Raw genomic sequence first — 14452 nt, 5'->3', positions numbered from 1 at the left:
GGCAGCGATGGTGGGACTGGGTAGGCCAGAACGGAGAGGCGTCCTTTTAGAACGGAGATGAGGAGGAAATTCTACAGCCAGAGAATGCTCAATCTGTAGAATTCGTTACCACAGGCGGCTGAGGAGGCCGAGTCTTTACGTACATTTAAGGCAGAGTTTGATAGATTGTTCATTGGTCAGGGCATGAAGGGACACGGGGGCAAGGCAGGAGATTGGGGACTAGAGGAAAATTGGATCAGCCATGATGAAATGGCGGAACAGATTCGATGGGCCAAATGGCCTAATTCTGCTCCTATATCTGGGATCTTCATGGACAGCTCTCTAGAGGCTATAGAGAATGGTGTGACAGCAAAACAGATGTTGTGAGCCTTGTTATTGAGAGAGGGCGGAGGAGAGTGGCCAGACTGGTTCAAGCCGACAGGAACTCAGATGACCGTGGTTTACAACAGTGGGGTGCTGAAGAGCATCTCTGAACGCACAACATGTCGGACCTTGAAGAGGACGGGCAACGGTAGCATTATGTCATGAACAGTGGCCACTTTATTAGGTACGGGAGGAACTAAATGAAGAACGTCTGTCTCCCTAACGTTATAAACCTCTATCTGGCCACCCTTAGCCTCCACTTCTCCGGAGAAACTAACCGCAGTTTGTCCACTCACCTGACCCTCGGGCTGCTGTGCGGCGGGGAGGTTAAACATGCTCTGGGTGATGGTGGTGTAGGAGGCGAGGGAGCTCTCTGCACTCTCGGAGGCACCACGGGAGGGGCTTCCTACCGCCGTCCCCTGCCGAGAGAGACAGGGAGGGGGGAGAGGTCAGTGGCAAGGAGGTCTCTCTCTCCCCACCATCACGTCGAGATCATATCCAACGCAGAATGTGGAGAGAGGGGCAGGGAGGGCAGAGTGGGTGGGGAAGAGGGGGAGAGGGGAAAGACGGGGAAGAGGGAAGGGGGGAGGGGGAAGGGTTCCTGAGGGGGAGGGGTGCAGGGGACCCAAGAGGGGGGGAAATGTGGGGGGGTCCTGAGAGGAGGGGAGGGGGGTTGGAGGGGAAGAAGGGGGAGAGGGAAGGGGGAAGGGGGAAGGGGTTCCTGAGGGGGAGGGGTGCAGGGGTCCTGAGAGGGGGGGAAATGTGGGGGGGTCCTGAGAGGGGAGGGGGGTTGGAGGGGAAGAAGGGGGAGAGGGAAGGGGGAAGGGGGAGTGGTTCCTGAGGGGGAGGGGTACAGGGGTCCCGAGGGGGAGAAATGTGGGGGGTCCCGAGAGGAGGGGGGGTTGGAGAGGGGAGGGGGAAGAGGGGGAGGGGTGCAGGGGTCCCGAGAGGGGGGGGTCCCGAGAGGAGGGGAGGTGGGTTGGAGAGGAGGGGTGTTTGGTGTTGGTGGGGGGAGGGGGTGTATCAGAGTGTGAGGGGGGGGAAGCAGGGCCAAGCAGGAGGGAGGAATGGGGACGGGGCCCTGATTCACTTGACGTCTGCACCCACCTCGCTGGCCCTGCGCAGCAGCTGCGCGTTGGCGGCCCTCAGCTGCTCGACCAGCTGCCTGGCCTCTCGGAACCGGCTCAGCACGAACTCCCTCTCCCGCCGGTTCCGCGCCTGGAATTCCTGCAGCTCCTCGCAGCGCTCCCGCAGCGCCTGGTTACTGTGTCGGATTGCCTCTGGGTCGCCGGTAGCCGGTGTGGGGGGGGGAGGGGGGGAGACAGAGAGAAGCAGAAACAGGAAAACATCAGGGCCCTAGTACGAGGATCGGTAACGTTGTGGCTCGTGTAACGCACTACGACGCCGTCTCTAAAACCTGGGTTTAAATTCCCGTTTCGGTCTGCAAGCAACTTGTACGTCTTCCCTGTGACCGTGTGTGTTTCCTCTAGGTGCTCCGGTTTTCTCCCACGTTCCACACCCTTACGGGTTAGGGTGAGGGAGTTGTGGGCACGATATGTTGGCGCCAGAAGTGTGTCAACATTTCTGGGCTTTTCCCAGCGCTGGCCTTGGACCGCGTCGGTCGCTGACGTGAATGATGCATTTCACTTAGTGTTTACACATGCAAGTGACAAATTTCGCCCCACGTTTTGAGCAGCAAGGTGTTAGAACACACTCAGCCTCTTCCCCTCCGCCATCATATTTTTAAACGGACAACAAACCCATATATAAAAACACAAAATGCTGGCAGAACTCAGCAGGCCAGACAGCATCTATGGGAGGAGGTAATAACGACGTTTCGGGCCGAAACCCTTCATCAGGAGTGAAGTAACATGGGATGGTTGAGGGGGGATAAGAAGTGGGGGCAGGGATGAAGTAGAGAGCTGGGAAGTGATAGGCTGGAGGGAAACGGGCTAGGGGATGGTGGAGAATTATGGGAAATAAAAGAGAAAGAAAGGTAGGGCTGGGGGGAGGTTATAGTGAGGGGGGAAAAAGAGAAAGAAAACCAGACTAAAATTATAGATAGGGATGGGGTAAAGGGGGGGCAGGGGTATCAACGGTGGTCTGTGAGTTGAATGTTCATGCCGGCAGGTAGGAGGCTATCTTTGCTACTTCTGCTCTCTTCTTGCAAGGATTATTTAATTTCCACAGATCTGCACACAGCGTCCACTTTATCAGATACACCTGCTCATTAACGCAGATATCAAACCAACGTGGCAGAGACTCGATGCGTAAAAGCACGCAGACACGGTCATGAGGTTCGGTTGTTGTTCAGACCAAACATCAGAATGGGGGAAGAAACGGGATCTTAAGCAACTTTGACCGCGGAATGGTTGTTGGTGCCAGACGGGGTGGTCTGAGTACCCCAGCAAGTGCTGATCCCCTGGGATTTTCACACAAACAACAGCCTCGAGAGCTTACAGAGAATGGTACAAAAACAAAACCAGTTCTGAAGGTAAAAACGCCTTGTCAATGAGAGAGGGCAGAGGAGAAAGGCCAGACTGGTTCAATCTGACAGTAACTCAAATGACCACACATTACAACAGTTGTGTGCAGAAGAGCATCTCTGAACGCACGACACATCGAACTTTGGAGTGGACGGGCTCCAGCAGCAGGACACCATGGACGTACACACAGTACCATGGAGTACCAAATAAAGTGGCCACAATGAAGAGTACTTTTCTTATTATGATTTATAGCATATTATTAGTATAGCATAGTATTACACTGTAATGCTGCCACAAAACAACAAATTCCACGACACGTCGGTGACAAGTGAAGCTCATCTTTAAATCTTTGTCTTAAAAAAGGCTGGTGTGGTAGACGGCAAAGATTATGCTTATTTGCCCAGAGTTCTTGATCAGCTGGGCCGACGAATGGCAGATGCAGTTTAATTTAGGCAAGTGCAAGGTGCTGCGTTCTGGGAAGGCTTTCATGGCAAATGGCAGGGCCCTGGGTAGTGTTGAGAGAGCTAGAGATTGAAGTATGTGCTTGTGAAGAGAATTAGCAACAATTTTTCATGAATCACTGGATTCTGGCATGGTTCCAGAGGACTGGAAGATAGAAAATGTCACTCCACTCTTTTGAGAAAGGAGGGAGGAGGACAGCAGGTACTTATAGGGCCAGTTAGCCTGACATCAGTGGCTGATGACACGTTTGAGTTCATTGTTAGCGAAACGGTTTCAGGGTATTTGGAGGCATCTGACAAAGTCAGCAGGGTTTCCTCATGGGGAAATCTTGCCTGACAACTCTGTTGGGATTCTTTTGAGGAAATAACAGGCAGGATAGACAAAGTAGAATCAGTGGATGTTGATTATTTGGATTTTCAGAAGGTCTTTGGCAAGGTGCCTCACACGAGGCTGCTAGACAAGTTGGTATTACAGGAAAGACACTGGCACAGACAGAAAATTGGCTGAGTGGCAGGAGGCAAAGAGTGGGAATAAAGTGGGGGGGGGGCTTTTCCCGCTGTTTGCTGGTGACTAGCGGTGTTCCACAGGGGTGGCTTCAATTCAGTGATCTGGATGACGGAATCGATGGCTTTGAAGCCAAGTGTGCAGATGATGCGAAAGAAGAAGAGTTTGCAGAAGGATTAATAAGGCCATAAGATGAGATAAGGCCACAGAAGGAGGCCTTTCGAGTCTGCTCTGCCATTCAATCATGGGCTGATTTAGACAGATCGGGAAAAGAGGGAGGAAGGGACAGAGGGAATACAGTGTCGGGAAGTGTTGCACTTTGGAAGAAGGAATAAAGGTGTAGACTATTTTCTAAATGGGGAGAAAATTCAGGATGAGAGGTGCAGAGGGACTTGGGGGTCCTCGCGCAGCATTCCCTAAGGGTTAACTTGTGGGTTGAGTCGGTGGTGAGGAAAGCAAACGCAGTGCTAGCATTCATTTCGAGAGGACCGGAATATAGAAGCAAGGATGAGAGTCAGACCGCACTTGGGACATCGTGAGCAGTTTTGGGCCCCTCGTCTAAGAAAGGATGCGCTGACATTTGAGAGGATCCAGAGAAACTTAACAAGAATGATCTTTGGAGCTCGGAGTCGGTAATTGGACGAATGAGGGGGTCTGCTGTCGAGGGCGTGCCTTATTTTGTTATAAGGAGCTTCAATCGCGCTGATTGGTTCATTTAAAGTCTGCGAAGCTCTTTTCCCATTGGTTGGGTGCAAAGGAGGCCACGTACAGAGGGTTCACTCTCTTTCTTCCCTGGCACCCATGGGTCCTGAAGGACCACTGAGAAACAGCATTGTAGACACAGACGGGGTGCCCACCGTTGGGTCAAGTATCCGTTTGTGGCAATGCTTACATCTCGGGCTTTATAAATCGGGGATCGTTTAGCAGAGTACCCATTCATTTAAAGGGTAACAGTGGCAGTGGCTTTGGGTAAATCAGACAAACATTCCTTTAGCTGGACGCCTGATTTCCTCTCTTCATAAATCACTACCTCACATACCCATTTTAAACTCTCTGTGTCTCCTGTTTCACTCACTGGATCCTTAAACCTGCTCTCCCACGTTACAAGGGTTGGGGGGGGGGGGGGTCTTGTTGAACCCCATCGAATATTGAAAGGACGTTTCCTATAGTGGGGGGGGGGGGGGGGGAGGGAGTCCCAGCCAGAGGTCACAGCCTCAGAATAGAGGGATGTCCATTTGAAAGAGACGAGGAATAATTCCTTTCGCCAGAGGCTGGTGATTATGTGGGATGTGTTAGCTGTGGAGGCCGTCATTGTGGTATTTAAGGTGGAGTTTGATATGTTAGTCAGGATGTCAAAGGTGACGGGGAGAAGGCAGGAGTTGAGAGGGATGATAAATCCCGTGATGGAGTAGTGGAGCAGATGCAACTGGCTGGGTGGCTGAGTTCTGTTCCTGTGTCCGACGGTTTCCCGGAAGTGTCATCACAGATAGAGAGGGTGGTGAAGCAGGTGCGAGGCGCGCTGACCTCCGTCAGACAGGACACCGAGTACAGGAGCTAGGATGTTGTGGAATCGTGTTCGGTCTGCTCACCCTGCTACGGTCAAGTAAGCTGGACGGAGGGCAGAGGGAGACTTACAAGATTATTGCCAGCACTAGAGGGAATGAGTTATAGAAAGAGGCTGGACAATTAGGACTTTATCCACAACTGTTCCCTCTCCCCACCACTATCTACAGGACACATGGCAGCCCAAATGATACCACCCCACCCATAACCATTCCCTCTCTCCGCCACTGGATGAAATTGGACCATACACTCCGCATCCGCCACATCACCTTTCACCCCGCCCACAAGTCTGGAGTGTGTCGGGACACTCCCCACTTGCCTGGGCGGAGTTGGTCCATGCACTCTGCATCCGCCACATTACCTCCCTCCCCGTCTACAGGTCAGGAGTGTGACGGGGCACTCCCCACTTGCCTGGGGGAGAGTGTGGCTCCAACAACTCTCGAGGGGCTCGATACTGTCCGACACACGGCAGCCCACCTGATACCACCCCACCCACAACCTTTCCCTCTCCCCACTACGTCTACAGGACACACGGCAGCAAATCACCGAGACTCCTTCGTCAGCACTTTCCAGATCCAACACTTCTACTGCGAGGACGGGATGGGTGGGGAGCAGCACCCCCTGGAAGTTGCCATCCCACCCCACCCCGTCCTCCCACTCAGCAGCCTAACGGCAGATTCATGATTTGATCAGCTGTACATCAAAACAGACCGTGAAACATGTCCAACACAACCCAGGGGTGTACTGGGGGGGGGGCAGCCTGCAAGGGTCTCCACACCCCCCCCCCCCCGTGCCCACACAACCAGCCCCCAATGTTCAGCAGAACAACGCAGCAAATGCAAAGAAAATATTAAACTGGACTCTGATTTGGGAAAATGGCAGATGGAATTTAACGCAGACTCGTGTGAGGAGTTGCACTTTGGGAGGGCAAACCAGGGTAGGTGAGTGGTTGGACACTGAGGAATGTGATAGGACAGAGGGATCTGGGAATACAGGTCCCAGAATTCCTTGAAAATAGCATCACAGTTAGATAGGGTCGTAAAGAAAGCTATTGGCTCATTGGCCTCCGGAGATCAGAGTATTTAATATAGGAGTTTGCATGTAATGTTGAAGTTTTATAAGACGTCGTTGAGGCCTAATTTGGGGTATTGCGTGCAGTTTTGGTCACCGACCTACGGGAAAGACGAAAGCAAGCTTGGAAGAGCGCAGAGAAAAATTACAAGAACGTTGCCAAGACTTGAGGACCTTAGTTATAGGGAAAGGTTAAATAGGTTTACTCCCCAGAACAGAAAAGATTTAGGGGAGCAAACACGAGGAAATCTGCAGATGCTGGAAATTCAAACAACAACACACACAAAATGCTGGTGGAACACAGCAGGCCAGGCAGCATCTATGGGAGAAGCACTGACAACGTTTTGGGCCGAGACCCTTCGTTTTTGGCCCGAAACGTCGACAGTGCTTCTCCCTATAGACGCTGCCTGGCCTGCTGTGTTCCACCAGCATTTTGTGTGTGTTGTTGAAAGATTTAGGGGTTATTTAATATACAAAATTATGAGGGGTAAATGCAAGCAGGCTCCTTCCCCTGAGGTTGGGTGTGACTAGAACTAGAGGTCATGGGTTAAGGGTGAAAGGTGAAATGTCTTGGAGGAGCTTCTTCGCTCAGAGGGTGGTGAGGGTGTGGGACGAGCTGCTGGTGGAAGTGGTGGATGTGGGTTTGATTCAAGAGAAGTTTGGACGTGCACATGGATGGGAGGGGGACGGAGAGCCATAGTCCAGGGAGTGCGCAGAATAATAGTCTGGCTCGGACTAGAATGGCCTAAGGAGCTGCGGTGTTCTGTGACTCTAAAACGGGAGGACAGGGGTTTAGAAATTTAATAGAAACCCCAGGGGGTAACTTCTCCACCCAGGGGATGGAGCGAGATGCCGGGGGAAGTGGCAGAGGCAGGTCACGGTGACATTTGAAAGGAAGGTACACGGATTGGAAAGACTTAGATGCCTGACACGGGCCACAGTACATGGAACAGTCAGCTCATGAACAGGCCCTTCGGCCCATTAATGTCGTGCTGAACCGATCACATTCGTAATCAAATGGGCGGCTAAATGAATCCCCTCCCCGGTGTCCATTCTCACACATTCCTGCACCCATCCAAATGTCACTTAAAGACCCCTGACGTACCTGCCTGAACCATCTCCCCAGGCAGTGCACTCCAGGTGGCCACCACTCTCTGTGGAAACACTAGCCCCCACGTCTCCTTTGAACCTACCCCCCACAAACCTGGAATGTTTTTAAAATTGGATAGGTATATGGACAGGAAAGGAGTGGAGGGTTATGGACTGAGTGCGGGTAGGTGGGACTAGGTGAGATTAAGAGTTCGGCACGGACTAGGAGGGCCGAGATGGCCTGTTTCCGTGCTGTGATTGTTATATGGTATGCCCACTAGTATTAAGCTTTTCAATCCACAACAAAAGAGTCTGTCTGTCTGTCTATGCCTCACGTATACTCATCAGATCACCTCTCAGTTTCTCCCACTCCAGAGAAAACGACCCAAGTTCGTCCAACCTCACTGGCCCACCAATCCAGGCCGCAACCAGCCTCAGCACGAAACAGCAACTGTTTTCCCCATATCCGCAGATGCTGCCTGACTCGCCGACCTCCCTCAGCATTCTGTGTGTGTTGCAGTCTTGTTCATGTAAGTTATCAGTTCAGCCCAAGGGCCTGTTTCTGTCCTACGACTCTATTAACCGGGTATTACCACCTCTCTCTGGGTTCCTCCCCCAAGTTCAATGCTGAGGTCTCTCCGTCTCAATGTTAAGCGAGACACGTCTAGATTCACATCCCCACCCCCGCATCCCAAAGGTCCTGAAGTCAATTGATGGGAGGTCAACCATTCAGCTGACACTCAAAGGACGCCCACCCCAGATGTCAAAGGTCAAGGGTCAGCAGTCCCACCTCTCAAACCCCTCCCCCCCACCACTCCAACCAGCAACTGCCCCCAACATCCCGACTCACCTCGGAGGCTGACGTTCTCGCGATGCAGCTGCCGATTGGCCTGGACCAGCGTCTCCATAGTGCCGAGGTCGGCGGGGGTCCCCGGGGTCACTCCACCCACGGGACGGGCGGTCAGCAGGCCCTCCCCGGCAACCGTCTCTGGGTCGCCGTCCACCAGCGCGCCGGGCTGTACCATGGCTGTCACGGGGGAGCCCTGGCCCCGAGACATAGGGTGGGGGGGGAGCGTAGAGGCACTTGGAAAGTGGAGTGGGTGGGGTTGGAGCCTGAGGGGAGAGAGAACATTAGTGAGAATCGCAAAAGGGGGAGAGGAGAAGGGGAGGGAGAGAGGAGGGGGAGGGAGAGAGGGGATGGGGAGGAGAAGGGGAGAGAGGAGAAGGGGAGGGGGAGAGGAGAAGGGGAGGGGGAGAGGAGAGGGGGAGAGGAGAAGGGGAGGGGGAGAGGAGAAGGGGAGGGGGAGAGGAGAAGGGGAGGGGGAGAGGAGAAGGGGAGGGGGAGAGGAGAAGGGGAGGGGGAGAGGAGAAGGGGAGGGGGAGAGGAGAAGGGGGAGGGGGAGAGGAGAAGGGGGAGGGGGAGAGGAGAAGGGGGAGGGGGAGAGGAGAAGGGGGAGGGGGAGAGAAGGGGAGGGGGAGAGGAGAAGGGGAGGGGGAGAGGAGAAGGGGAGAGGAGAAGGGGGAGGGGAAGAGGAGGGGAGGGAGAGAGGGGAGAGGGAAAGGAGAGGGGGAGGGAGAGAGGAGAGGGGGAGGGAGAGAGGAGAGGGGGAGGGAGAGAGGAGAGGGGGAGGGAGAGAGGAGAGGGGGAGGGAGAGAGGAGAGGGGGAGGGAGAGAGGAGAGGGGGAGGGAGAGAGGAGAGGGGGAGGGAGAGAGGAGAGGGGGAGGGAGAGAGGAGAGGGGGAGGGAGAGAGGAGAGGGGGAGGGAGAGAGGAGAGGGGGGAGGGAGAGAGGAGAGGGGGGAGGGAGAGAGGAGGGGGGGAGGGAGAGAGGGGAGGGAGAGAGGAGAGGGGGAGGGAGGGGAGGGAGAGGGGAGGGAGAGAGGGGAGGGAGAGAGGGGAGGGAGAGAGGGGAGGGAGAGAGGGGAGGGAGAGAGGGGAGGGAGAGAGGGGAGGGAGAGAGGGGAGGGAGAGAGGGGAGAAGGGGAGGGAGAGGGGAGGGGAGGGAGAGGGGAGGGGAGGGAGAGGGGAGGGGAGGGAGAGGGGAGAAGGGGAGGGAGAGGGGAGAAGGGGAGGGAGAGGGGAGAAGGGGAGGGAGAGGGGAGAAGGGGAGGGAGAGGGGAGGGGAGGGGGGAGGAGAGGGGGAGGGAGGGAGGAGAGGGGGAGGGGGAGAGGAGAGGGAGAGGGGGAGAGGAGAGGGAGAGGGGGGGAGGAGAGGGGGAGGGAGAGAGGAGAGGGGGAGGGAGAGAGGAGAGGGAGAGGGGGAGAGGAGAGGGAGAGGGGGAGAGGAGAGGGAGAGGGGGAGAGGAGAGGGGAGAGGAGAAGGGAGGGGAGGAGTGGAAGGCAAAGGGCAAGAAAGACAAGAGGGCACGGGAAGGGGCAAGAAAGGGATGAGGGGAAGGATGAGGGAAAGAGGAGCGAATTAGGGAAGAAAGGAGGTAATCCAGAGTGGAGTCAGCTGGAGGTCCCTTTCACGTGACCACTGTGGGCCCTGTGAACTTCTGCCCCCTTTAAGCCAAAACACTGAATCTTTGTGGCGCCCAGCGATTAATCGGCGTCCGTCCCAAACTGCAGCCCCTCGCCCCCACCGTTCTCGGATGTGCCCTGCCGAGAATATGTCGTCTCGTTTGTTTAATTCCACCCCCCCACACCACCACTTAAATTTGTGCAAACCAGAGGAGAGGCGAAAGTACGCCCCGGCCGCCGACCTGCGCTCAGCCTCCCCTCTGTCTCTCTCGCCAACGGGGCAAGGGGCGCAAACACTGGACCCGAGAGGCCTTCGCAGGGAAACAGCGCCCGGAGGAGGTAGAGAACTGGGAACCCGGAAGGAGCTGAGAGAGAGAGAGAGAGAGAGAGATCGCAACGGGCTGCAACCTCCGCACGTCCCGCTTGCCGGGAGAGGTGGCCGGCGGCCCGGGGACCAGGGAGCGGGATCCCAGCCCTCCGCACACAAACGGATCGCGCAGTGTCAATATCCCCGGGGCAACACGTCAGCTGCCCCCTTGTCGCCAATGACAGCGCCAGGCTCCGGACCCGGCCCGCCGCGGTGCCTCGCCTTTACCTGTCACCGCTCTCGGCCTCGGCGACGGAGCGGAATTCAGCAGCCGGCCGCCGCGAGTCCTGGGTCCCGCTCGCCGCCCACCCCGACTTCCTGTCGACTCTGACGCCCGCGACGCCGGAATCGCAACAAGGGCTCGGCTCTTTTGGTTTCTCTTTCGTGCCGGAACCACTCCGGCTCCCTTGGGGGCAGAATCGAGCCGGACTAACAGCCCCGGGGACCGGCTGATCACAGGAGACCGCTGCAACGAAATAAACGCTGCACGTTCCCCTGAGGACCTGTGCAGCCCATCAGGTCCCTTGTAAATACTGACACACAGACCCCTCCATAAATATCGACCGGCTTCCCGGGACCCCCTGTAAATACCGACACACAGACCCCTCCATAAATATCGACCGGCTTCCCGGGACCCCCTGTAAATACCGACACACAGACCCCTCCATAAATATCGACCGGCTTCCCGGGACCCCCTGTAACTACCGACACACTCCCCGGGACCCCCTGTAAATACCGACACACAGACCTGGGACCCCCTGTAAATACAGACACATTCCCCTGGACCCCCTGTAAATACCGACACACAGACCCCTCCATAAATATCGACCGGCTTCCCGGGACCCCCTGTAAATACCGACACACAGACCTGGGACCCCCTGTAAATACCGACACACAGACCTGGGACCCCCTGTAAATACCGACACACAGACCCCTCCATAAATATCGACCGGCTTCCCGGGACCCCCTGTAACTACCGACACACTCCCCGGGACCCCCTGTAAATACCGACACACAGACCTGGGACCCCCTGTAAATACCGACACACAGACCTGGGACCCCCTGTAAATACAGACACATTCCCCGGGACCCCCTGAAAATACCGACACACTCCCTTGGACCCCCTGTAAATACAGACAAACTCCCCGGGACCCTCTGTAAATACAGACACTCTCCCCGGGACCCCCTGTAAATACTGACACACTCCCCGGGACCCCCTGTAAATACAGACACACTCCCTGGGACCCCCTATAAATACAGACAAACTCCCCGGGACCCCCTGTAAATACAGACACATTCCCCGGGACCCCCTGAAAATACCGACACACTCCCTTGGACCCCCTGTAAATACAGACACACTCCCCGGGACCCCCTGTAAATACTGACACACTCCCCGGGACCCCCTGTAAATACTGACACACTCCCTTGGACCCCCTGTAAATACAGACACACTCCCTGGGACCCCCTGTAAATACAGACACACTCCCCGGGACCCCCTGTAAATACTGACACACTCCCCGGGACCCCCTGTAAACACCAACACACAGACCCCTCCATAAATATCGACCGGCTTCCCGGGACCCCGTGTAAATACAGACAAACTCCCCGGGACCCCCTGTAAATACCGACACACAGACCTGGGACCCCCTGTAAACACCAACACACTCCCCGGGACCCCCTGTAAACACCGACACACTCCCCGGGACCCCCTGTAAATACAGACACACTCCCCGGGACCCCCTGTAAACACCAACACACAGACCCCTCCATAAATATCGACCGGCTTCCCGGGACCCCCTGTAAATACAGACAAACTCCCCGGGACCCCCTGTAAATACCGACACAGAGACCTGGGACCCCCTGTAAATACCGACACACAGTCCCCTCCATAAATATCGATCGGCTTCCCGGGACCCCCTGTAAATACAGACAAACTCCCCGGGCCCCCCTGTAAATACAGACACACTCCCCGGGACCCCCTGTAAATACAAACTCCCCGGAACCCCCTGTAAACACCAACACACTCCCCGGGACCCCCTGTAAATACAGACACACTCCCCGGGACCCCCTGTAAACACCGACACACTCCCCGGGACCCCCTGTAAATACAGACACACTCCCCGGGACCCCCTGTAAACACCAACACACTCCCCGGGACCCCCTGTAAATACAGACACACTCCCCGGGACCCCCTGTAAATACAGACACACTCCCCGGGACCCCCTGTAAATACAGACACACTCCCTGGGACCCCCTGTAAATACAGACACACTCCCCGGGACCCCCTGTAAATACAGACACACTCCCTGGGACCCCCTGTAAATACAGACACACTCCCCGGGACCCCCTGTAACTACTGACACACTCCCCGGGACCCCCTGTAAATACTGACACACTCCCCGGGACCCCCTGTAAACACCAACACACAGACCCCTCCATAAATATCGACCGGCTTCCCGGGACCCCCTGTAAATACAGACAAACTCCCCGGGACCCCCTGTAAATACCGACACACAGACCTGGGACCCCCTGTAAATACCGACACACAGACCCCTCCATAAATATCGACCAGCTTCCCGGGACCCCCTGTAAATACAGACAAACTCCCCGGGACCCCCTGAAAATACCGACACACTCCCTTGTACCCCCTATAAATACAGACAAACTCCCCGGGACCCCCTGTAAATACAGACACATTCCCCGGGACCCCCTGAAAATACCGACACACTCCCTTGGACCCCCTGTAAATACAGACACACTCCCTGGGACCCCCTGTAAATACAGACAAACTCCCCGGGACCCTCTGTAAATACAGACACACTCCCCGGGACCCCCTGTAAATACTGACACACTCCCCGGGACCCCCTGTAAATACTGACACACTCCCCGGGACCTCCTGTAAACACCAACACACAGACCCCTCCATAAATATCGACCGGCTTCCCGGGACCCCCTGTAAATACAGACAAACTCCCCGGGACCCCCTGTAAATACCGACACACAGACCTGGGACCTTCTGTAAATACCGACACACAGACCCCTCCATAAATATCGACCGGCTTCCCGGGACCCCCTGTAAATACAGACAAACTCCCCGGGACCCCCTGAAAATACCGACACACTCCCCGGGACCCCCTATAAATACAGACAAACTCCCCGGGACCCCCTGTAAATACCGACACACTCCCCGGGACCCCCTGTAAATACAGACATACTCCCCGGGACCCCCTGTAAACACCAACACACTCCCCGGTACCCCCTGTAAATACAGACACACTCCCCGGGACCCCCTGTAAACACCGACACACTCCCCGGGACCCCCTGTAAATACAGACACACTCCCTGGGACCCCCTGTAAATACAGACACACTCCCCGGGACCCCCTGTAAATACAGACACACTCCCTGGGACCCCCTGTAAATACAGACACACTCCCCGGGACCCCCTGTAAACACCGACACACTCCCCGGGACCCCCTGTAAATACAGACACACCCCCTGGGACCCCCTGTAAATACAGACACACTCCCGGGACCCCCTGTAAACACCAACACACTCCACGGGACCCCCTGTAAATACAGACAAACTCCCCGGGACCCCCTGTAAATACAGACACACTCCCCGGGACCCCCTGTAAATACTGACACACTCCCCGGGACCCCCTGTAAATACTGACACACTCCCCGGGACCCCCTGTAAATACTGACACACTCCCCGGGACCCCCTGTAAACACCAACACACAGACCCCTCCATAAATATCGACCGGCTTCCCGGGACCCCCTGTAAATACAGACAAACTCCCCGGGACCCCCTGTAAATACCGACACATAGACCTGGGACCCCCTGTAAATACCGACACACAGACCCCTTCATAAATATCGACCGGCTTCCCGGGACCCCCTGTAAATACAGACAAACTCCCCGGGACCCCCTGTAAATACAGACACACTCCCCGGGACCCCCTGTAAATACTGACACACTCCCCGGGACCCCCTGTAAATACTGACACACTCCCCGGGACCCCCTGTAAACACCAACACACAGACCCCTCCATAAATATCGACCGGCTTCCCGGGACCCCCTG

At 55.8% G+C, this 14452-nt stretch overlaps 1 protein-coding gene across 4 annotated transcripts in view; it reads right to left on the bottom strand.

Moving 5' to 3' along the window:
- Positions 1 to 10829, bottom strand: part of ikbkg (inhibitor of nuclear factor kappa B kinase regulatory subunit gamma) — a 39963-nt gene extending 29134 nt beyond the window's left edge. For 2 of the 4 annotated variants that reach the window (XM_059949477.1, XM_059949479.1), the window contains exons 1-4: positions 10597 to 10829; positions 8389 to 8651; positions 1471 to 1643; positions 660 to 782 (exon numbers count right to left, since the gene is read on the bottom strand). In XM_059949477.1, the coding sequence (XP_059805460.1) occupies positions 660 to 782; positions 1471 to 1643; positions 8389 to 8596 (504 nt within the window). In that variant the 5' untranslated portion in view covers positions 8597 to 8651; positions 10597 to 10829. Of the gene's footprint in view, positions 1 to 659; positions 783 to 1470; positions 1644 to 8388; positions 8652 to 10409; positions 10530 to 10596 lie in introns of those variants that run through there. The other 2 variants (XM_059949478.1, XM_059949480.1) reach the window with 2 other exon arrangements.
- Between the last annotated feature and the right edge of the window lie 3623 nt (positions 10830 to 14452).

This window comes from Hypanus sabinus, chromosome 24, assembly GCF_030144855.1.
Source record: "Hypanus sabinus isolate sHypSab1 chromosome 24, sHypSab1.hap1, whole genome shotgun sequence".
In the NCBI taxonomy this organism is placed as follows: domain Eukaryota; kingdom Metazoa; phylum Chordata; class Chondrichthyes; order Myliobatiformes; family Dasyatidae; genus Hypanus; species Hypanus sabinus.
This window is presented reverse-complemented; position numbering and strand designations above follow the sequence as displayed.